This window comes from Microchirus variegatus (assembly GCF_963457635.1).
Source record: "Microchirus variegatus genome assembly, chromosome: 16".
Lineage (NCBI taxonomy): Eukaryota > Metazoa > Chordata > Actinopteri > Pleuronectiformes > Soleidae > Microchirus > Microchirus variegatus.
In genome coordinates, this window is record NC_139817.1 from 13,973,355 (window position 1) to 13,998,335 (window position 24,981).

The 24,981-nt window shown below is 39.9% G+C and overlaps 1 protein-coding gene across 1 annotated transcript in view; it reads right to left on the bottom strand.

Moving 5' to 3' along the window:
* Window positions 1-17,582, bottom strand: part of astn2 (astrotactin 2) — a gene marked incomplete at both ends in the record, with an annotated part of 321,802 nt that extends 304,220 nt beyond the window's left edge. The window contains one exon of the mRNA XM_083902351.1: window positions 17,126-17,582. Coding sequence (XP_083758477.1) covers window positions 17,126-17,582 — 457 coding nt within the window. The remainder of the gene's footprint in view (window positions 1-17,125) is intronic.
* Window positions 17,583-24,981: the final 7,399 nt, after the last annotated feature.

Genomic DNA, 24,981 nt, shown 5'->3' on the forward strand with positions numbered 1-24,981 from the left:
TCTCATTCCCCATCTTCAAATCCCATCTGAAAACCCATATTTTTAAACAGGCCTACTCCCTCTCTCTAACTGTCTACCCGTTGCTGTTATTTTTTGTTATTATTATTCTGCTGTTGTACGGTGACCTTGAGTGTCTTGAAAGGCGCCTTCAAATATAATGCATTATTATTATTATTATAGGTGTATAGAGGCCCATTTTCAGTGTTCTAATGGTACATTGTGTTTGCTAATCGCGTAAGAAGGCTGTTGGATGATTAGAAAACCCTTGAAAACCCTTGTGCAATGATGTTAGCACAGCTGAAAACAGTTTTGCTGGTTCTTTGACAAAAAGGCAAAATTATTATTTTGAATAAAAGTCATTATTTCTAATCTTGTCTATGTCCTGACAATATTTTCGATCCATTTCGCAACTCTTTTGATGAATAAAAGTGTAACTTTTGATGGAAAACACAAACAAAACATGTATAAGTGACCCCGAACTTTTGAATGGTAGCGTAGTTAGGAGACAAACGAGAATAACAACTAAGCAATAAGTCCGTCATTATGTGACCATTTTGTTAACCACACTTAGACATGATGACTCATATCCGGATTATGCTGTATTACATTTGGACTGTAGCTCAGGCTCAGAGTTTACCAGCAATTCTAATCCATATACTCGCAGGTACAAGAATTACATAATAGAATATAGTGAAACAAAGGAATTATAATTTAAAAGAAATCCATTAGAAAGAAATGAGAGACCCAACACAAACACAGTCAGGGAGGCCATATTGCTCTTGTCCTTTTGACTCCGAGTCTGGTGGAGAAGGTAATGTTTAAAGCTTACAGCGGTGATGAAGACAGATTGTGAAGTTAGATCAAAAGCAGCTTCACTATATCATTTTTTTTTTTACCCCTGTGACCATGGGAATCATAATCAAATCAAGAGCACTGATGACGGGGGATTGGACGCCTGCCTTTCGGAGGCACACAGAGAGAGGTGTGAGAGGAAAAAAGAAATGGCAGGTGTTTGGTTTTTGATGACAGCCGAAAGGAATTGAATTATTTTCCAACTGGATAGTCAGTTTTTGGATGAATCACGAAATGTACCAGAACAAAAAGTCTGTACAGATACTGAAATGTGAACAGAACAATGTCTATTTTGCTAGGACACACTGACAGTTGGCTACTGGGATGGACGGACGAGCTGGCCGGGGCGTCCTCAACTGGGATCGGCTCCAGTGACCTGCAACCCTCATGTGGAGGATAACGCGATGGATGGACGGACGGACTCACCCACAAGCTGTGTTACCATTGAGCAACTGAAGGTCCTGATGTTGCCCCACATTTACTTTGGAACCAGAACAAAGAGCAAGTCAAATTTATTCATGTGCTTATACCTGCATTCTGTCAACTTTATCTACACCCTCTCCCTCCCCCCCTCTCCCTTCCTTTGAAGTGGAAGCGACCAAGATGCTTCGAATTGGCTCCAGACCCTCGTGTTTTTTCTCCCCCTCATTTCTTTGCCTGAAGTGTGATTTGTTTATTTAGAAGAGGTGGAATTCACATTAAAGCCAGACATTATGCATGTGTTTCTCCTTCAGTAAGTGTAAAACAGATGGGAACAGGATATGTCGTCATGCTTATGTGTGTGTAAGCTATCAGCCCTTGTTTTCTCACGACTGGGTCTACACATGACTGTGTTACCTAAAACTGTCTTAGAACGAATTCACTTTTAATTTGTCAAGTCCACTTTATTTCCAGAGCACATTTAAAAACAACCAAGGTTGACCAAAGTGCTTTTACAGAGTTAAAAGGCACACCAACATAAAAGGTATAAAACATAAAAGTCAAATAGTAAAAAAAATAATAATAATAAAATGGGATAAAAATTAGGTAGAAGTGTCTGAGTTGGGTATTCCAAGGACAAGAGGTGGGTCTTTATAAGGGAATGAAAATGTTCAATGGTAGGGGCAAATTTAACACTTCTGTTACCATCCTGTTGTCGGCGACAGGATTTGGCATGCGTACTTCTCATTACCGTAACTCCTAGACCAGGGGTCACCAACGTGGTGCCCGCGAGCACCTCACTTCACTTCACCTCACTTGCATGTATCCATATGATCACTCATTAAAATATCATTGATATCGTTTATAAAAACCGAAAATCATTAGGCGTAAGCACTGGAATTAATGTTTATGCAATTGAATGCATAATATTAATCATTTAAATGGTAAAAAAAACAATGAAAAATGGTGCATAAAATGTTAATATGGTAGCCCTCATTATTATTCTTTACCCTTCAGGTAGCTCTCAGTCTCAGAAAAGTTGGTGACCCCTGTCCTCGACCGTTTGTGATATCTGGAAAAATTAAAAAAAAAATGATGGACTGGCGGATTTCACCCTATTGATAGATTGGCACAGCACCTCGCATGACCCTCATGTGGAGGATAATGTGGTACAAGACTAATGGATGGATGGATACCGCAAAACAGAGAAAGAGAGCTTTGCGCCCATATACAGTACTTGTCATAACGGTAGAACCTCAGAACTACCGCGGAACGACCGTCCAATCACAGACAAGATTCACCAACACGTCGCACGTTTGTGACATCAGCTTCTCAGTAGCGTATTCCTCAACGGTTGAAGTAATGCCAGATATCGAAAGTGAAAGTTATCTTAGAAAAAGGAGCAGAAGACCTCACTCATTGAACTTTTTTTTTGACAATTCTACAGCCATAAAATCAATATAAATCCAGGCAGCCTTATCATATTCATGGCTATAAGAGGGTTCATTTCCATGGGAAAATTGTTTCAAAGTTCGGGGGCAGCTACAGAAAATTCTCGATACCCGATAACCCTGTGTTATTAGTCAGGGTTTTGTCACATCTAAAAGCAACCCGTTACACGACCTAAGAGCTTGGGATGTTAACATATTAAAAAGATAATTCTGCGAATACACTACCATTCAAAAGTTTGGGGTCACTTGTCATGTCATGAGATGATTAGAAAACCCTTGAAAACCCTTGTGCAATGATGTTAGCCCAGGTGAACACAGTTGTGCTGGTTCTTTGACGAAAGAAAAGTTTGAAGGGCAAAATGATTATTTTGAATAAAAATCATTATTACTAATCTTGTCAATGTCTTGACTATATTTTCTATTCATTTTGCAACTCTTTTGATGAATAAAAGTGTGACTTTCAATGGAAAACAAACCCCAAACTTTTTGAACGATAGTGTACGTTAAAGAGAATCAACAAGCACAAAATGGTCACAAGACAAAAGACCGCAAATCCACGAGTGCCAATTGCTCACCTTGACAATGCTCTTAGCCAGTTTAGAGACACCTCACCTCACAGTGACCCCGGGAGAGCATGTCCTGTTGTGTTACACTTCTAAGGGTAATTGCTGTTGGATCAGAGCTAATCCAGAGCCAGACAAAATACCTGGAAAAAAAAATGCAGTGTGCTGTGCCTCCAAATGAAGAAGAGAGGGTGGAAACAGCCAGGACATACCAATGAGCCTCCCTGGATAAGCACAGAATGTGTGAGGCCATATGTCCACTTCCCCCCTTACGGCTGAGCAAATGTGCAGAGATGTAATGAAAAGAGCTCGACTCAGTTTCATTTTTGGTGTATGTAAAAAGTCATTTTAAAATTGTTCATTTATCAGTTCAAAAAAGCATGAGCTGCTACAATTTAAAATCAACGTGCCAGTAAATATTACTACTCATTACTGCAAATTAAAATAGCAAAAAAACCTCATATTTATGTTGTTCTATCAATAATGACTAATTCAAACGCTGCTGAATGTCAGTCGGCCTTGTAGTAGAGCAGATTAGCAAAAACATCTTTCACAACTGGATAGAAGCAAGTTGACTGAATGTACCTCTTGGGTCATTCTTTTGAAAAATCCCATTAGCCATGTACATTTCAAAATGGCGCCATTTCCAAATATCTTTTACATCAGAATTTTATTTCCTGGGCCGATTTCAGTGATTTTGGTGTCAAATGATGAAGAAAAAAATTCTAATTTATAAATCAGAAATCCTTGTTATATCTCTTTCTTTCATTTACCCAGAATATGCATATGGACAATGTTAAGGTTTATTCGCATTACGGATGTGAACGTGAAAAATGTACGTTGATTCTGATGTTCAGGTTATAATATTGTGTTTGTTGTATGACATGCTGTACAAACGATACAGTAGTAAGCAAAGGATTCAGCTCCTCATGAGCAAATACATGCATGCAAATATGAGCATTTTTGTATAGTTGTAACAAACATTTTGCTGGAATATTGTTGTGTTTGTGCATATTTTGAACATTATTTTATTGAGTAAATGGCAAAAAGAGATATAAATAGGGTTTCTGATTTATAAATTAGAATTTTTACCTATCATTTTAAACCAAAATCACTGAAATGGGCCCAGGAAATGAAATTCTGATGTAAAAGACGGTTGGAAATTGACATTTTGAAATGTACGTGGCTAATGGGAGTGACCCAAGAGGTACATTCAGTCAAATGTTGGTGCTTCTTTCCACTCGTGAAAGATTTTCCTGAAAAAAATGTAATAATCTGCTCTACTATTGCAGATACATGGAAACAACAACAGCAATTCAAAAGTGGAAAAAAAGAGATATTATTAGGAGCATCTCTGATAAACAATCTGCTATTTGTAAAATAATACAACCTAGGGTCATTGAGAATGTTTTGTCACATTTAACTGATTAGAGAGTGGGAAGCATTGTCTGAAATCAATAGGCTGATTATTATCCAAGCTGACAGCCGGGGAAGAAAAAATAAAAGAAGACTTATAACATGTGTCCGCGTGCAGATAACGCCAACTCCACCAGGAAGTTGGACGGATGTGCATGAATGATGGAGCAGAACCAAAAAAATGAGAGTGCGGACGCATCAGTCGAGGGGGAGATTAATGGTGCAAATTCTTTTATCTCAAACGGAAATCTCAGAGATTGTACAGCTTGCAGGGAATGCAAATAGGTGCGAACACACCAGCCCAGATAAAAGGTTTAACATCTTTTTGTAGCAAGCGCAGGGATGTGACAGTAAAGTGAGCTGTGCAGGGCTGGCGTGTTTCCAAGGTGCAGAACAAATTCTGGTGGGGATCAAATTTTATGGGTCTTAAACATCATTGTGATCAGCTTATACGAACAATGACTCTTCTTTCACATAGACGCAAACGCTGCTCACTCGTGTCTGCAAAATAAGACCCTTATGTGCTTTCAGTAATCCAAATAACCAGGTTCGTCGAGACAATTTAAATACATTAGCACGGCGATAATTAACGGACGGACAGAGCCGCAAAACAAAGGCGACACCACCTGGAAAAAAAGAAAAGATGACAAAACAGGGATTGTGTTGGAACTATACTTGATTGAAATGCAGAGCACAGCCTTCTCTCAGCCGAAGGGAGGAGGGAAAAAAAGAGAAATATGACAAATTCAGAATAAAGGCACAGGTTGGTGACAATAGATGTGTATGAAAGATACAAGAACAAGAGGGGGGAAGAGAGCAACTGAAGACCAAACTGAAGCACTACTGAGCTTTCAGTCTGTCTGTGATCTGGAAATCTGAATGTCCTCCTCAGTGTCCTGCTACTGTCAACCAGTAGGAGGACATTTTCTACAGGCCATTTGGTCCGTTTGAAGCCAGAGATGAAGGCGTGAATTCATCCGTGAGAAGATTGCCATTTAAAGCTTCCATAGACCGGAAGTTCCAATTAACGCTGTTTTTTGGTGTGTATCTGCACGCCTGCATTACCTCGTAAAAGAAGTTGTCGTTATCGATACATTCGATAATTCCAAAAAAATTAAAAAAAGAAAACAGTGTGGCTGTGTGTATAGGTAGGCAGGTTACCTGTATGTTCATGTCCCTTTAAGACACTCGGACACTTGTATCAGGCAAATGGTGAATTATGCAATTTAAGAGATGACGTCATTTAGCAACTTCGAACTTATCGTTCATTCATCGCTATCGAGGTGAGCTGCTCAATATATCGTGATATTGATTTGAGGCCATATCGCCCAGCCCTACGACAGTGTCTTCTGACTCCGACTCCGGGTCAAAGGTGTAAAGGGACTGTGGCGGGGAGTCGTGATGAAGACATTTTTTAACATTGTTAAAACAATGTTTTGATAATGAGTATCAGTGCATCCACCGTTCCAGTGGGGGGAGCTGCACTTCTGAGAGCTGCCGTGCTAATTACGTCAGTTCCAGGTACCTGGCCAATCACAAGATAGTTGAGTAAGCTGTCGTTGGCTGGTCAATCACAACACAGTCTGTCTTCTGGGTGTGAGATTTCAGTCTGAAACAGCGCGGCTGACGAGAGCTTCAGTGAGGAGAGATTTCTATTGGCTTGTTTACAGCAACTAGGAGATTTTTTGACCATAAAAACAAGTTAATGTATGTAAGTAGACCTCCATAACTCACACATATGTGCAATAGGACCACTCTATGTGAGCTTGACTATGCTTGACAGATGGCAGCTGCAAAGATGTACAGTTGAGTTTAATTCATAAATTTTTCAGAACGTTTACACCAAATATGTACAAATCCTCTGTAATTTGCAAAACCATCATTTTAGTACATGGATCGCTGGTCGGCACAGTGAGGCCGACAAGATTCCTCTACATTTCTGCATTTTTACAGAAATCTGTAAAAATGTGCTGTTTTTGTTCTCAGCGCTCATGCAGACTAGAAACAGAAACGCTGCTGATGAGAACTTCAGTGAGGAGAGATTTCTATCGGCAAGTTTACAGCAACTAGGAGGTTTTTGACCATAAAAACAAGTTAATGTATGTAAGTAGACCTATATAACTCACATATGTGTGATAGGACCACTCTATGTGAGCTTTAATGAACAAAACCATGCACTTTTGGAAATAATTAATTTCATTTTATGCAATTCCGTCTCCTTTAGCAACAAAGACTTGTCATCCAAATCACCAGTCCTTTATGATTGAAATCATCGCGTGAACTTTGACATGAAACGAGGCTATTTCTAAGAAATATATATAAAAAAAACAAAAAAAAACGCTATAAATGGAGTGAATCACTTTGCAGATTATTTTTGGCAGTTCCGTTATTGGAAGGAAGTGGATGCAGAAGAGGAAAAAAGGGACGCTTTGAAAATAAACTGACGACTGACTGATCCTTTCATATGCACTAAATTAATTATGCACGTTGAGGCAGTTGAGGAGTTGGCACATCCGCGAACAGTTAACAAACAAACAAAAAAAAAAGAAAAGAAAAGAAATCAGCAGCTTTTTAAGAGGACTCTGTGAGACGGAAGCTGCAATTCTGCTCCTCTGACTCACACACACACACAAACACAGAGAGAGCCAGGTACAGAGCAGTCAGCGACCGACTGGCTGAGTATCAGCATCAGCAGCATTTTCATTACAGCTCTCCCAAGATAAGTTTAGAGCTTGCGTGCAACTCAGAGCTTTGCCCCGGCAAAGGAAACACCCACCTGCTCTTGAGCGCCCTGATAGCGCGAAACACGAGGGGTCAACATTTCTGAGCAATACTGCAGCTTCCAAGCAGAATTTTAAATGTGAGCAAACAAAAAAAAACATGCGCACACACACACACACACACGACCTCAGGAAGCAAACACCACAGTCTAACCCAGACACATAAAAAATATAGTCTCCCTCTACAGGGCTTTTTCTCTTATGTTTCATTTAGTTTACACAGTCAGGGTTTGGACGTATTGCTCCACTATTGTGTCCCTTTCGCGTCTTCTCACTGTCGTTAACAGTGGCTTTCACTTTTCATGCCCAAGTCTACTTGTGTGTACATAAAAAGAAAAGGAAATTGGCTGTTGCATTACTTCTGAAACGCGAACGGCGTACGCAGCGCAGCTCGCAGGATTTGTTAGACAAAGACAAACCCCCCAACCACCGCATAACTGCGGCGATTCTTTAAAAGGGAATATTCAATAAATGTCTACTTTTTATGTTTTTAACCGTTGTTTTTTTTTTTGTTTTTTTTTACAGTGAAGAGATCATTCGTATTAACCAAGGGAATAAACTGCGAAAATTGTCTCTCTTTCTCCTTGTATATTGCACTCAGTGTGAATGAGTCGGGAGAAAATCCCCATGTAAGCATTATGTTTATCTACGTACTATTTTATCTTCAGGCCCAAATACACATTTATTCACTCGCATTCAATACGAAACCAACCCCTTGTTGTAGGAAACACACCATACCAATACCTGCATGTGTTCTTAAAAAGAAACAGCAGGATTTTGTTTTTATCGACTTGCTGGAATAAAAAAAAAAAAAAGATTCCGATAGAAGCAGAAGAGGAAAACAAGTTCATCCCAGACTATTGAACTAATATTGAACGGCACCAAACAAGTTTTAAATTGAAACACAGAATCAAAGAAACGTCCACTTTTAGCAAGTTCAGAGAAAACGTATTCAATCAATACTCAGTTCCTGTTTGTTAATCCGCTATGGGATCCTTTCTCTACGCTGGTTCAGAGTCCAAATAACATTTGATGGAGGAGCTGCCCTTCCATTTCCTGTCTCCTATTCAATCAGACTAAGGCTTTGTCTGAGAAGGTCACGTTTGCCCGTCTTTCCATTTACCAAAGCAGTTTGGAGCGATTGCTATTTTGTGCGCAGACGATGAGCTCAAGGATGCGTCGGCAAACTTGAACTTGTTCGGCGCGGCTACGTTTCATACGAACATTTAAAAAGGGGAGTCGATCGAACTCGCCAGAAATCCCTTGCACTTTGAAAATGTCTGGCCCCGTATTATACACCCTGTTTTACTAAGGAAGCAAATACATTACACAGTTTTTGTCACATGGGGCTTTCTATTATGTGGAAGGGGACACACCAGAGGAACCCAAGGAGCAAAAAGAGCAACTAAATGGAATTGCTTTTATAAATCAGTGTCACATTATGCATTCAGTGTACAGACTAGAAATCCCCCTCTACAGTACACAAGTAAAAAAAAAAAAAAAAAGGTTATGAATCTTTTGGGAATCTGTTTGCAACGTGCTCTCGTGTTAGATAAAGCATTGAAGCTGGTATTTGATACTGGTACAGATTTACATATAGATTTGTAGATACATATGCAGGTGAAATATTGCTCAAGTGGAACAACAATAAGGTTGACGTACGGCTGTTACATGGTCGCTACTGTGTGACAAAGACCTGCGGAAAATCCATCAGCCAACTCTCTTACCTTTCATTTTAATGCAGATCTTTAAGTGCATGCAAGGTGTAAGTCTGCACAGTGACAGCCACGATAATACCCAGAATAATCCTTCGCTAGGCCTGCTACTGAAGGACAGAAAGCTTCTGAAGCCGTGTGAAGATTCCAAGTAAAAAGCTATTGACAAAGATGGCTGTGAGCTTGGTTAAAGTAATTAAACTGTAGTGCACAACGTGAAGGGGACATATTATGCAAAATCAACTTTTTAATCATTGTATTACTTAGATTTGGGACTCTGGAGGCCCTATGAGTAGGCAAAGTGTGAAAAAAGATGTCAGTCTAAGTACAGGAGATAAAACACACTTTTTAATCGCACGCTTGACTTGCGCGCTCATTGCTGAGTCACAATGAAATGTTCCTGGAATTGTTGTCTCGCAGAGCTCCGCTTTGTCCCTAAAAAAATGCAAGAGGGCAATAGGAGCCATGGTTGGTGTAGTGGTTAGCGCTCTCGCCTAAACCCCGCTCAGAGCAACTTCCAAGACCCAGTAGGAACAAGGGCCTTTCTGCAAGGAGTTTGCATGTTCTCCCCGTGTGTGGGGGTTCTCCGGCTTCCTCCCACAGTTCGAATGCAACAAATGTATGTATGAATGATGCCGGTGGTCGGAGGGGCCGTTTGGCGCACATTGGCCACCACCAGGGAGAATGTGTTAATTAATAATGGGTGCACTTTGGGTGTCTAGAAATGTAATGAATAATAATAGTATCCGGAAGGGTTCTATTCTTGGCTGCACAGTGCAGCACAGAGTTCTACACAAACTTCCAGCACAACTTCCAATGTGCCGGCTGGAGTCGGCAAATGATGGCTTTTCCAAATGCTAACTGCTGTTAGCTGCCGGAGCCTCAGTGACGCTGACGTAGTTTCCTGTGTCTCATTTGCATTTAAAGAGACAGGCACTCAAAAGCGAGCGTTCTGAACAGGGCTGTTTTTGGCAGGGTGATTGAACTGCTATGGTGCTTCATCCTTAAGGTATTTTGACCAAAGCATGTCACAGACATGTTCATTAGGACACCAGGGAACTAGGTTCACTTGGAGAAATATGGTATAATATGTCTACTTTAATATAAGCAATACAATCAGCTGTTACATTGCACACAATGCTGAATAATCCCATAAGCTCTACATTGCTCAGTTTTCTCAGTAAAGCAGTGTTAATATATTGTATGTCGCCCAGCAACAAGTGAATAATTGTCAGCCTGTTTTCAAAAAAAGTAAGGTTCACGAAGACTAAATATAGACAAACGACAACAACAAAAAAGTTAGGACTAAAAAAGTTACTCAATTTCAAGGATGCATACACGGACATAAACTCCCGTTTCTAAAGCTCAAGCGTTTCCAATTACAAATATACAAACATATGAGCACACATAATTTGTTTGACAAAGCTCCTACATCATGTTTATGAAGAAAGACGAACCAGCACTTAATCATAATCTACCTACTTCTTTACAGCGAGTCAACAACGGAGATCGCATCTTCTCCGACGCACAACAGCTGCTAAACAAACAAAAAAAGGACATGCTAAACCAACAAAAACTATTTAATTTTCCATAAAAATAATCTATCAAACATTATCTTTGATCATTTTTTTTTTTTTGCCAATTAATAAAAACAGGGAAAAAAAAATACAGGAACAAAAGGAGTAAGTTGTTGCTCTGCATAAATCAGAGGGGGAGAAAAGGCAAGTAAATCTGTGCTGGTGCATTCATTGGGGATATTTACATAAACGTCGTTGTTCATTCTGTGAAAGATAACTACAATGCACCACTCTGCAATGGTAACGATCAACTGATTATCTTGAGATCAAAGCTGTCCACACTGCCACGAGGCACAGGAAGAGACGGCGGCGGTTCAACAAAGCATTACCGAGAAAGGCTTCTGCAAAGACGAGAAACCAGCATGGATTTGCTGCTGGACCACAATTCTCATTCAACCTTTTAAAGTCATTAGTTATGTCTCTAATCATCAGACCAAATGACCATAATCCTTGCTCTCCGCAGGACATCCAAGCTTCCCATAGGAGATATCCGTAAAGGCTTCTCAGTCAATCAGGTCATAGTATCCTCAGGAGTGTAATCACAGGGAACTGGACTGCCTTAAGTTTGCAAGAAGGCATTTCACCTCTAATCCAAGAGGATTCATGGATGAAAAGGTGAAACCTATTCCAGGAAACAAGCAAGTGCATTTGCACTCCTGAGTTCCCATAGAAACATTCCCATTGACGATGCGTCATTACAAAATAACTCTGTGAAAGAAAGTGCTTTTATTATTCAAACTAGCTTGCATTTAGTTTATTATATTTCAATTAGACATGGCTCTGTAGACTCCTGTAGACTGTCATTTTTTTATTTAAAGGTGCCATAGGTGCCAAGAATGTGGCCAAAAACGGTTACTACATTCAAATTCAAAATACAGAGGTCTTTTAGGTTTCGTTTTCTGACGTAACTGGCAACCCGTGGTTGCTCGGCGGCTGAGACTCTACTGTGCAATGATTGGTAGACGGCGGTAGGTGGCGCCACATGCCAAAACATGATTTCAAAACATAAACATGATTTGCAGTCTGCAAATTTTATTTTGTTAATGCAAATATTTTGGCTGTACTGTTGTTGTTGGTGAGTTCGGTCTCTGTGACATATAAGAAGGATTTTATGACCAGTTGCTTTAGATTTATTACATAATGCACCTTTAAATGTAACTTTTTTTTTCTTTAAACTTGGAGTGTAAAGTTTAGAATAGTCATGTACCACATTAACAATGCATAGTGTATTTCTGATTAATTTAATGTCATATCCATTGAAAAGTGCTTTTCCTTAAAAATTAAGGCCATTTCTAAGTGATTTCTAATTACGGTAGAGTTTTAAGTTCATATTAAAAAAAATGAATGAAAGGAAATAACGATGCTTTTGACTAAGAGCAGGTGAGGGGCCACAGTCAAAGCCAATTATATGGACCCTCTTTTCTTTTGTAAAGCTTATATACTGCTGTGTATGAAAGAGACTGAAATGGCTGTGCTAAAAAACTAAATTCACTGAATAGCGCAGTCAGTAATAAAGTTCACATCACAAATAAGAGTGACTGCATGTTGTAAAGCAAAAAAAGAATGCCTCCTGTAGGTTTATTATAGGACTTCAAATGATAGTAAATAGACCATTTGACAGCCTTCTCAAGCTCCAGCATGAATCCTATTTGCTATGTCCGCCAAACCCCCTCAATATATCTGTTCATGAGGTTGTTTATTGCAAAACAAGTGTGCTTACGTAAATGCAACACAACAGCAGGAAAAAAAAAAAAAGAAAGACTCAAACCGCCATCTCGACTCCACCATGTAACAACTCCCACCTCCCGGCTGACCTTTGCCTCCCGTTCATTGCTTTTCCTGCAGAGCTAAACTCAGCCCCTGACATTAAACTGAGATGTGTGCAGTGTGTACATGTTCCGTGCCACAGGGAAGAAAGTGCTCCAGTACAGGCTTTTTTTTTTTTTCTTTTTTCACTTTACCAGTGTTCTCTTTAATCTACCATCTATAAGCAAGCAGGGTTTGCTGTGACTCCCGCATGGAAAGCTACAGCTAGGGCAAAGAGAGGAGAGTAAAAGGCTTCTCGACACTTAAAAGTTCATTAAGATGCACAGTGGACGTACAGTATCAGGGTTTTTAGGGCACGACACGACGGACAGAGACGATTAAGGACAGAGACGAGATGCGATTGTTTCCGGCCGCGCGCGTTAAGTGCCTGAAGGTTTCAAGAAGGTGAACTCCTAATGAGGTGTTTACCGAGTCAGCCGTGTTGCTTAACGTATCGATTTCCACCCGGGTCCAACATCACTTAAAATGTGCTCAGAAAATTATTTTGTGTGACAAAGCGTAGCAGCTGCAGCAGCGCGGGAAATTCTCCAGCAAGGATTTCTAAGGATGATGCAACAGACTTCAATTACCAACATTTTCTGCACACGGCAGACTAAAAACACACAGAAACACACCTATTTGGTTTTTTTTTTTAAAGCCAAAGCCCAAAAGTTCAACACTTAATTCCATGAGTCTAGAGCTGAAACAATTAATCGATTAATCAATTATTAATGGACCAAACAATTAGTCAAGAAAATAATCGACGGATTAATCAATTCCAAAAAAATAATCTTCAATTGCAGCTCTGCATGAGTGTAGTTGAGTGTACTTCGCTGTCACGCATCCACTCAACAAGCAATAAAGCATATCAGCAATACAGGCAGTAGGGGTGGGGGGGGGGAATCGATTCACATAGGAATCGCGATTGTAATCATCCACGATTCAAAAAACGATTTTTGAATTTTTTTTATTATTATTATTATTTTTTTTAAGTTTCTATTTTGAAAAACCACACAAAACACCAGTTTGTGTTATTGGTGTACAGCTTATTTTTCTGGTAGAAAAAGGCAGCTAGTCTCAGCCTTTATTTATAAAAGTTATTTTTTTGTAACAGTAAGTGAGATTTTATTTGTTTTGAATGAATAATTTTGTTAACTTTTGTCAGAAGTTTGCCTTTGTGTGATCACATTATCACATTATCTTATACAAACTGTTTTATTTTGATGCCATAATTTGCCTTAACACACACTATCAATTTTTGAATCTAGAATCGTATGAATCGAGAATCGATTTTGAATCGAATCGTGACCTTAAGAATCGGGATCGAATCGAATCGTGAGCCACCCAAAGATTCACATCCCTAATAGGCAGTTTGCTTGACATTTCATACAGTTTTGCAGGTTCTCATCATGTGCTTGTGTTTTTTTTTTTTTTTCTGGGTTCTCCAATATCCTCCTATGGAATTAGATTTGTGTCAATATTTTCAAACAACGCTTTTCACGAGGCAAGCGACACTAATTCCATATCCTCCCACAGTCCAAAACCATGTAGCGGCTGATTGGACACTGCCAATTGATCACAGGTGTAGACGGGAGAGTGAATCGACTGTGATGGACTGGTGACCGGTCCAGGTGGTGCACCCTGTGATTTGCCCAGTGTCAACATGACCCTCGTGTGGAGATTAAAGCGGTGGACAATGAGTCAAAAGGCATTTGGTTGACCAAGAGTGAAACTTCATTACTTAAAGAGTGCGTCAGTCGTTGACAGACATTCACATTTATTAAAGGCTGAGAATGAGACACTTAACTGCGCTCATTGGGGTTTGGATGGCAGTGTGGCTCGTGAAGTGTTTCCCAGGCATTTTCAAATCTCTGTGGAATCATGTCCCCAGTTTATTCATGTAATTCTGAAAATAAAAACTAGCTGATATATATATATACTTTTTTTTTTATTTCACTGAAAGAACCTACCCTTCATGGTTTGTACCTTTACAGATCAGCCTTGCCTGTCTGGGGTCTGATGACTCACCAGTGCTTATATACATTAAACATTGAAGAAACAGAATGTTCACAGTACAATTTAGTGAATATGCTGTGGGTATTAAGATATAAAATGAAAAAGAGGATAAATAAATAGTGACACCTCAGCCTATTTAATATGCGTGTGTATCTCCATGTGATTTTGGGGAGGCTTAAGCTTCACAGTAACAAGAAAGAGGAAAAAAATGATAGAAATTGATGCAACAAATGCAATAATTCTGAAAATGAGGAACCCACTGTGTATGTAATACAGTCTGTTCCTTTTGTTCAGCGAAACCAGCGACCGCCGTCTTTTCACGATGTTCGACATCGTTTCATTTGGCGAGCGGAACTCTGCGACGACAAAACACCAGCGTGTGGAGATGACGTAACTCAGCTCTAGTCTTTATATAATAATCAAATTGACACAAGCCACGTTACAAACAAAACAAAAAACAAAAAAACACAGCCTGTAAGTGGAAAATTTTGTTTTGGAATACTTTACCGGTCGAACAGAAATTACACGACCAACTGTGCCAAAGTGACAGAGTGACAGCTTGACAGTTATGCAAGCGAAGAAAACAAAACAAATAAACCCACAGTGCTGCCACTTGTGTTCTGCTTGATGATATGAATTTCCATTAAATTTCAGAGGGTTTGCAGGGGGAAATGATTTATTATGGACACGACAAATAAAGATTTTATTTAGCTCCGTCTGCAGTGTTACGGGAACGCACGAGTGAACACATTTGTGATTCAAAATACTTTTTTCTTTTCCAAAAACACGCCGTCCGACAGTGTCAAACTTGTCCCCACTATAGTCTTGGAGTCATGTTGAAATGGGACGATTTCCTTGTTGCCCTCGGTACTGATTTTAAACGATTCCTTCACCGAACCTCTTGTGTAAAAAGAACCTAGACACAGCATGTTGTCAACGTGGCATGACAAACATGCAACTGTTAAAGCCCTCGTCTCTCTCCTCCTCATCCTCCCTCCACAGCATGCAGTCGTGCACTGGAAAGGGTGAAGCAGCAAATTTGCTAGCTGGCTGACTGTGAGGACAGAGAGGCCTTTCTCACTCGTCAATGGCTGTCCTTAATGAGAATAGAAAGTGATTTACTAGCTTAATGCTCCGGCCCTCAGCCTGCCTGCCTGTCTTTGATTCACACAGCTAGTTCAGGTTGGCACTAACCATAGAGAGAGAATGAAATTGAGACTACGACGGGGGAAGAAGACGGCGAGCCAGGACTCTGGAAATTGAAGTCACGAGACATAATCATGGATTTTCTCCATAGTCTCTAATCATGTAACAGGCCTTGCATCAAGCAAGTTTTCTGTCATACTGAGGCAATTTAGCAACCCTGCACTGACTGACTGGGGACTGGGAAACAACATTGTTTTGCAATTATACACCGCCTTTGTGGGGTTTATTGCATTCAAGGAGCAAATATAAGCGTGTGCTGCATGTCCATCTGATACAGACACCGACACACAGATGCTTGGCTCACACATCAGAGGGAAACACACAAGCATATGCATTTTTCACATTACTGACACAGTGTGTGCGTGTGTGTGCGAGAGCTCCTTCATGCATAGTCTGCTCATCTTAGAAAATGCTCTAACAGTTGTTATGAGACACAGTGATGCTATTCTCAAGATCTTTTTTTTTTTTTTTAAAGTGCCTTTCGCAGAGAACCTCAAACGCCTGGTCAAATGCAAGCGCTGTGTTGTTATGATGCATAACGAAGGGCCACTTCATCCTTTTCACTCATATCCAGAGATAAATGGGTCATGTGATCACCGTCCGAGACGCACGCCTCATTCTCCAAAACAACAAAAGGAAGTTGGGATTGAAAAAAAGTGAACAACATTGACGTCAAAGTCCTTCAAAGAAAATATAAGCCCCATACTGCGGGGTCAAATTTAGTCCAACACGGTAATAGAATGGGAATTAAACCAACACAGCAGCATCATAATGACGTTAAGTGTAATTCTTCACCTGACCAAGTGGAGGGAAATGGGTGAAACAGCCCTTTAAGCATGTGTGACTACACCAAATATGTGCTGCAATGACGGATTGATGCAAACTCTGGCCAAATATTTGCATAAAATACAACCGATGATGTGCACATCTAAGAATACACACACATAATGTGGAGTATGTGTCAGATACACAGCCTTCATCTCATTACACCTCAATCTGGGAAAATCAGAGGAGAAGAGTAATGAGAGGGTGAAGGAAATGCATCTTCAACATGATATGAGTGCAAAAATATAATCTAGTATCATAGTTTAACCTGGATTATTGATTCCATGCTGGCCAGAAGTTACAAGAAACCCAAAACAAGGTTGATGGAGACAGAGTCAGGACAGGTGCGTGTATGTCTTGTGACAGTAGCTAAGGGTGAAAACAGCCACTAAAGAGCATGTGTGTGTATGTGTGTGTGTGTATGTCTACATGAGCCCAAATGTGAGGCAGCACTGACTTAATGATCAGCATGGAGAGGAAACACACAGCAGTTCTTACCGAGAGTGAAGTACGGGAGAGCTGTGTTGTCGAGATCATCCATTACTGAAATTCGCCCAGGTAGATCTGTTCTAACGAATAACAGGAGTCGGGATTCCCCCCCTCCTCCTCCTCCCGCTCCTCCTCCTCCTCCTCCACCAGGACCACCTGCTCCTCCGCCGCCCCCAGCAGCAGCAGCACCAGCGGCGGCAGCGCCGTCACCAGCAGCGCCCCCTCCTCCTCCGACCACGTTCCCCGCGGCTCCGCCGGTGAAGCTGAACTCGTTCTCGCGGAGCACGGGCAGAGTGGAGACGGTGACGGTTTTCACCTCACATGGCGCCTCGGCGTCGCTCTCTTTCGTCGCCCTGTCCTCGTCGGGCGACGTCGCCCCTCGGTTCCCCCGCACCGACGCGGTCCCCGTCAGTAAGAGCGCGGCGAGAAGGGCGCAGAGTTGCACCGCTGCCGTCCTCGTTGCCATCCCGCTCCTTGTGTGTGGTTCTCACGCTTTGAGTGGAGCTCATAAGCTTGTCCGTTCACTTATAGCACAGTCGCTGCAAAGGAGTCGCGTCCGTCCAGGAGGCGGCAGCACAGGTGTAGCGAGGAGGAGGAGGACATCTCCCGGCTCCCGCACACACATCCATCCGTGTTCCCACTGTGGGACAGCAAAAGCACTTAAACACGGACATAAGCACGTGTTCTTTTAAAGACGGATGTGAGGTGGAGTCAGCATGTTAGACATTTTTATTTTTTTCTGGCTTTATTTGTCAAAACCACATCCAAAACCTTTGTTTGTTGTAGTCTGATAGTGGATTATTATTATTATTATTCAACAAAAAAGGTTAGGTTTTATTATGTTGGAGACATTAACAACATGTCTTATATTCAATTGAATTAAGAAATTCTTAAAATCCTTGATGTTTAATTAAAAAAATACTTATTTCTGGGTCCCAAGAGCAAATCCTGCAGACAAACTAACAACAATAAGTAAGTAAGTTTACTTAGTGAACTAACTAAGTATATGAAAGACTACACCTTACATTATTCCTCAGTTGCTGTCTGAGCTCCATTTCATAGCTTCTGTGGAACTTTTAGTTTTGATTCCCGGAGTCCAATTGTCCCTTTAACAATAAAGTTATTTACAAATGCTCTGTTTTCATCATCATTTGATCTTCATTGTCACAATTATCATTTCTAAATGTAACCCAAATCTAAGCCACGCAGTAGTGGAGTGAACACATGAAAAGATGCAGCCTTCCTTTCACATCTGGAGTCAGATAACATAACAAGAGTTGAGCTAATGGGGACAACAACATGCCACGGCTGATTTTATGTCCCAGTCCATCTCTGGTCATAAATAATACATTATAAAAACAAAGCTAAATCTGACCGTGGGCCAATCATGCCTCTTTTGGATCTTTAGAACTTCAACTTATAAGGAAGAAAATACCAAATACTACCAACTTATTGTTGGCTCTGTTTGTGTGTGTGTTGCATTATACTGGATGTGTTGAGGCACTGCTATAGAAGTAAACAAAACATATTTAAAGGGCAGTAACTGAGTAACTGTACATATATATAATGGTACATTCCCCCCACTGCATGTGATCACACATGGATGGACTTACTCTGTTGTGATACCTGTTCAGATGTCTTCCCTCTGAGCACTCTCAAGGACTTGAGGCCTCAGGTCATCGACTGAAAAGACGCAGCAGCTTGGCACATGCTCCGAGTATCAACTCACTCACTATTAAAATACATCATATCTGTGAAGAAGAAGAAAAAAAAAAGTTTAATTTAGTCTTGGCTACTTCTATTTAAAGTGCAGTTTCACCTCAACAATCCCAGTTCAGGGTGAAGTGCGCTCACTCCACCGTGCAAGACGTAAAGGTTTTTCTGCAAAGAAAGAAAAAAAAAAAGGCAACAAATCACCAAGAAATCTGAACAGAATAATATAATAGAGTTACAGAGATACAGTAATATAATAAAGGGACTGTTATAGAGCTTAGAGTGTATGCACATTTAATTCTTCACATATTGCTTGAAAAGTCAATAGTGTTAGACAACCTAATAGATGAGGCAGGTTGTTGCTGTGGTCCAAGACCTCAGAATCAAGCTTTTGTTTTGTTTTATTAATGCAATGCATTCATTTATTTCATTCACATTAAATATGAGACACTCTACTCTATTAATGTTGCTATAACAGTGGGCAAGCACTCCATATTGTGCAGTTTACAGATTTTATGGTATGGTTCTGTTTCTAGACTTGCAACAGATATACTAGATGTCCTTTTTTTATCTAGTAAAAAGAAAAGTGTATGAGAAGACATAGAGCTGCCAATTTAACGTGATAAAGAGAAATGATCCTCCAGCATATATTCTAATTTAATATTAGCCCTCCATCATCTTCCTATAGATTACAATGAGCAATTCTGATTCACTCCGTCTGGGAGCAGTTCCATCATTTCCTTTGTGAATCACGTTGTGAGGCAGGAGTGTCAACACGCTGAGAACAAAACATATGCAAATTATGTACATAGCTTTGTAATTTTCTTTATTTTTTTGGTCATTATACTGGTGTAAACATGCTGCTCACTGCGATCATACTACTTCAAGATGAATATGGAAAAGGGGACGCAGAGGCAGCCTTGCGCTCTGCCTCTCTCCATGGTGCTGAAATATTAAAACATTCTTTTCTATGTGTTTTTCATGGTGCCGAAACTCAGTCACAAGGTTCGTCCCCGTCACTGCACTTACAGCCCTGAGTGCTTATAGATCTACACTCACATGCCACCACCACCTGACACAGAAGCACTGTGCATGAAGGAAACCATGTCCTTTATATAATGCTGTGTATCTTATCCTTTAATGCAACAGTGCCTGAATATCGACTCTCATCAAGCTAACGTCTGCCCAAATTGTTTTTGTTAGAAGGTTTATATATATATATATTGTTGTGAGTTTTCTGTAAAGATATCAGACCAACTAGATTAGTCTCCGAGTTTGTAGGCCGAGGATACTTTGATGATGTCAAGCTCAAATAAGATAAGGTCAGCAAGAACTTTGACTTGTTGGAAACTTCTACTCTTAATTTGTTCGTAAAATTACAGATTTAAATGTCTTGGCAAGACTGCTGTTGTAAAGCTTTTCTTTGTTTTTGTAAGAGCAGTGATCAACAAAAAAATAGTTTCAAGACAGTGACTCTGAAAGCTCCGGTGTGGAACCTCCATCGCCCCCTGTGGACCGCTGAGTAATTACCAAAACAGTGAGGCCTCTATGACCTACTTTTGTTCCTCTCACCCATCCTCACGTCCTTACACACACACACACAAAGAGAGATAGACAGAAAAAGATAAGTGGCGATATCCTCTGATGTTTGGGGGATTTGTGGAAATGTGTGCAAAACACACACACACACACACACACACACACACACACACACACACACACACACACACACACACACACACACACACACACACACACACACACACACACACACACACACACACACACACACACACACACACACACACACACACACACACAGTTGTTGTGTTACAGAAGAAAGCCACAAGACTCATTAGTAGGAAACGATAAAGGGATCCAACAAATCCCTTATTTGTCAAATGTAAATTGCAGAAATGTGATGATCTGGTAGATTACAGGCTTTCTGCGAATAATGCATAAGTCACACAAGAAAATTCTTCCAAGCAATTTTACAGAGAAGATTTGAAAAAAGAGAAAGTCTTTATAATCTGAAGGGAACAAAGATCTTAAAAAAAAAAAAAATAAAAAACCCCACAAGAATCAGAACCAGTTTGATGGAACACAGTATCACAGTGAAGGGAGTCTGACCATGGAATAAATTGAGATTAAAAATAAAGGAATAACAATCAAATAATATGACATCATTTAGCGTCATTTTGGTTTTCATTCTCTTTTTTGAAATACAAATGTTGTATAGTTTGTGTATTGTGCACTAACATACTGTAAAACTATTCTTCATTCTGCACCTTTACATTCTTTATAGTATTGTTATTTTCGTCAAAAAGATTTGCTTTATATGTTTAATTTCTTAAATTAATCAAATAAACTTGACAAACAAATAAACAATATGGTTATTTTGAATGTGCTTCAGCATCTTATATGTTGGAAATCTGACGTTTAACGTAGCACTACTTGCATCCAGGAAACTTGGAGCTGCGTAGTAAAGGGAACAGCAGCAGCTGTTATCAGCACATAGTCAGGCAGCTGGTCAGATAACACTCAACATCCAGGTTTATTTTTAACAGTAAAATCCACTTTTCATGGACACTTTATGTTATTTTTTTCTGGCATAGTTTTGGTGTATGAAGTTGTCTTGCTTTACTCGTGTTGTGTGCTTCTTCCTACCTCACCTGCTCAGTTGTGTAGGGTGGCCTGGAAGTGCAAACCATTATTACAAAAATGTGAAACACTTTTCCAAATCCAAAAACCAATTTCAGTTTTTGAAAACAAATTTACAAGATGCAAAACACACATTTCCTGATATAATTCCACTATAAACAAAATAAATGCAAATCGCCACTCCCTTGTCAACCTGGCTTTCAAAATTAGAGCCACTGACTTTGGCTTTTTACTACTTCGTATGTCAAACTTTTGCCACAATGTTCACTGTAGCTCACTTAGTTCATTCTATAAAATAAAATAAAACTTTTAATGTCATTTCACAAGCCTCTTCTTGGCAGTTTGTGTGTCAAATCATATGTTAAATAGTATGTGTCACTTCTGGGTCACTTGGTACATTCCCTTTCCTGTAAGAACTGTGGCTTTTGTACATTTTGTTTCAGTGTTTGCACTTCCAGGCTACCGTAATTGTGACATAAATTTTCATTACTCATTACAGTGCAGCATGGGGATGTTCCCACAGACACTAAAAACAAAACACTGCTATATTTAGAAGGAGAAAGTCCCACAGAGAGTCACACAGAGAGTCATGTGGAGTTGATAGATATTATCCTCATTATGCCCCTCATTTGACAGTGATATGCATTAGATTTTGTTTAAATCTTTATGTTCTGCAGTTTTAACTAGCAACTGTGCTCTCTCCACTTTTAGCCATTTTATTCCCTCTTCTCACTCTCACTGTGTATGCTGTGTATCCCCATTATCCACATGCTACAAATAAATATATCAGTCTACAAAAAGGAACCACGCAGCACTTTCACCCAGCAACAGCTGATCCAGCAACGCAAAACAATCATAAGTCACTTTGCTTCTGACAGCCAGGCTGTCCTCTGTTTGCAACACCTTTCCGTCTTGTCCTTGCATCTTTTCTGTCCATTTTTAACTGAGACAATCTCAGGAAACACACACACAACAAAAAATATGAAAGCAGGAAAAGGAGGATAAACAAAAAATGCAAAGAAGACAAATGAGCAGAAGCCTGTGCGTATTTACTCGCAAACACAGGCTCTCTCCATGGTGCTGAAACACGCATAGCCTCTGTGTTTGTCTATTTAAACCATACAATTTATGGAATTTCCATGTTGCATTGTTTATTTTTTGTTGTTGTTGTCTTTTTTCCTGCAAATGTGCTTTTGTCTCGACCACACACTCACTCACGCAGACACACGATTGTGTGGTTTTCTTCAGCCACTCCACAAGATCCCCATCATAGGATTTCTGCCAGAGAATGAACCAAAATTCAATGACACATTGATTTCCATTTCCAACCCTTAGTAACTTAATTGCCTCCTTATATAAAAAAAGACACAATAAAGTTATATCACTTTAACGCATTCTATAAATTTGCTGACAGAGACAAAAGAGGGATCAATTTTAACAGTGCCTTGTTTGCAGATGTGTGATATTTTCCAGTTACACACACTCTTCCCTGCTTGTTTCCTCGCTCTAAAATGGCACATCCAAAATCACAAACTGTTTTCGCTTTGTGTTCATAGCCTGATAGGTCAAAATGAAAGCTAGTCTATCCTTCTTTGTACATGCATGGAGTTAAATGTTAATAGGTATCCTCAAACCACTGATCTTTGACTCTGAGAATTAATATTTTTAACACCAAAGTGAATGTATCTTGCTCATCTCCACATATAATTCTAATTTCTCCTTTTCTGAGATTAAAGTCAGAATTCTGAGTAAAGAAAGTCTAAATTCTGAGATTAAAGTCTGAATACTGACCTTAATTTAAAGGAAAAGATAAAGAAGATGGCAAATCCAAAGTCACAAACTGTTCTCGCTTTGTGTTCATAGTCTGATAGGTCAAATGAAAGCTAGCTTTCTTTGTACATGCGTGGAGTTAAATGTTAACAGGCATAGTAGAGATTGTGAGTTGTTGAACGATGAGCTTACAGTGGAAGAGGTTCAGGTAGCCATCTCTTCGCTAAAAGGCTGTAAATCTCCGGGCCCTGACGGACTCTCTGGAGAGTTATATAAAGCGTTTAGTGAAGAATTGTCTCCTTATTTACTGAGAGTATTTGAACATGCCCAGACAACAGGTGCTTTGCCCCCAACTCTGACTGAAGCGGTGATCACAGTAATACATAAAAAAGGGAAAGATCCAGAGGAGGCTGGTGCATACCGTCCTATTTCACTCCTCAATGTCGATGGGAAATTATTTGCTAAAATACTAGCTAACAGACTCAATCCCCTACTAGAGAAACTAATTCATTCAGATCAGACCGGTTTTATACCTAAAGGAAACTCCACCTTTAATCTTTGGCGTCTCTTTAATATTCTATACACAAAGAGAGAATTAACCTCTGATCTTGTTGTACTTGCACTGGATGCCGAAAAAGCGTTCGATCAGATCGAATGGCACTACCTATTTGAAGTCCTTAGAAGATTCAATCTTGGGAACAGATTTCTGTCATTAATTAAACTCCTTTACCAAAACCCCACAGCCAAAATCCTAACCAATCGGACGTTATCTTCCCCAATGAAACTGGACAGGGGGACAAGGCAGGGATGCCTATTAGACTTGACCCCCAGGTACATGGATACACAACCAGAGACACAACTAGTAAAATATCACTGTATGCAGATGATATTCTCCTCTACATAACACGCCCACAAATCACTATACCGCTACTTCTGGACAAAATCAGTTTCTTTGGAACCTTCTCAGGCTACCGAATTAACTGGACTAAGAGTGTTTTAATGCCAGTCAACATGAATGATCTGTCACCCCTGAGCAATTTCCCCTTTAAAATTGCCTCAGAAAAATTCACTTATCTGGGGATAGAAGTAACAAAACAATGCACCTCTCTCTTTGAAGAAAACTTTCTCCCTCTCATAGAAAGACTACGCTCCAAATTACTTTTTTGGAATTCTCTTCCAATATCTTTGATTGGGAGAATTAATGCTATAAAGATGGTGTTTCTGCCGCAATTGTTATATCTTCTCCAAAATATTCCAATCTTTCTTAAAAAGTCATTTTTTAAACGGCTGAATTCTTTGATTACTCCTTTTTTGTGGGAGCACAAAATCCCTAGAATAGGCTTGAAATATCTTTGCAAACCTAAACATCTAGGAGGATTAGCACTCCCAAATTTTTTATTCTATTACTGGGCCTCAGCAATTAAGACGTTCACTTTCTCTCTTAATACCTCAACACACCCACCTAATTGGCTACTGATGGAACAGGAGGACTGTCATCCTTATTCATTGTCTGCAATCCTGCTGGCCCCAACTAATATAAGTAAATTATTATACAATAACAATCCTATTATTCACAACATGATCCGTATCTGGAAACAAATCAGATCCCACTTTAGGCTCAAACCTATTTCTCAGGCCTTGGCCATAGATAGAAATCCCACTTTTACCCCTTCCAGAATGGGCGGAGCATTCTCTGTCTGGAGTCAGAAAGGTATTAAATT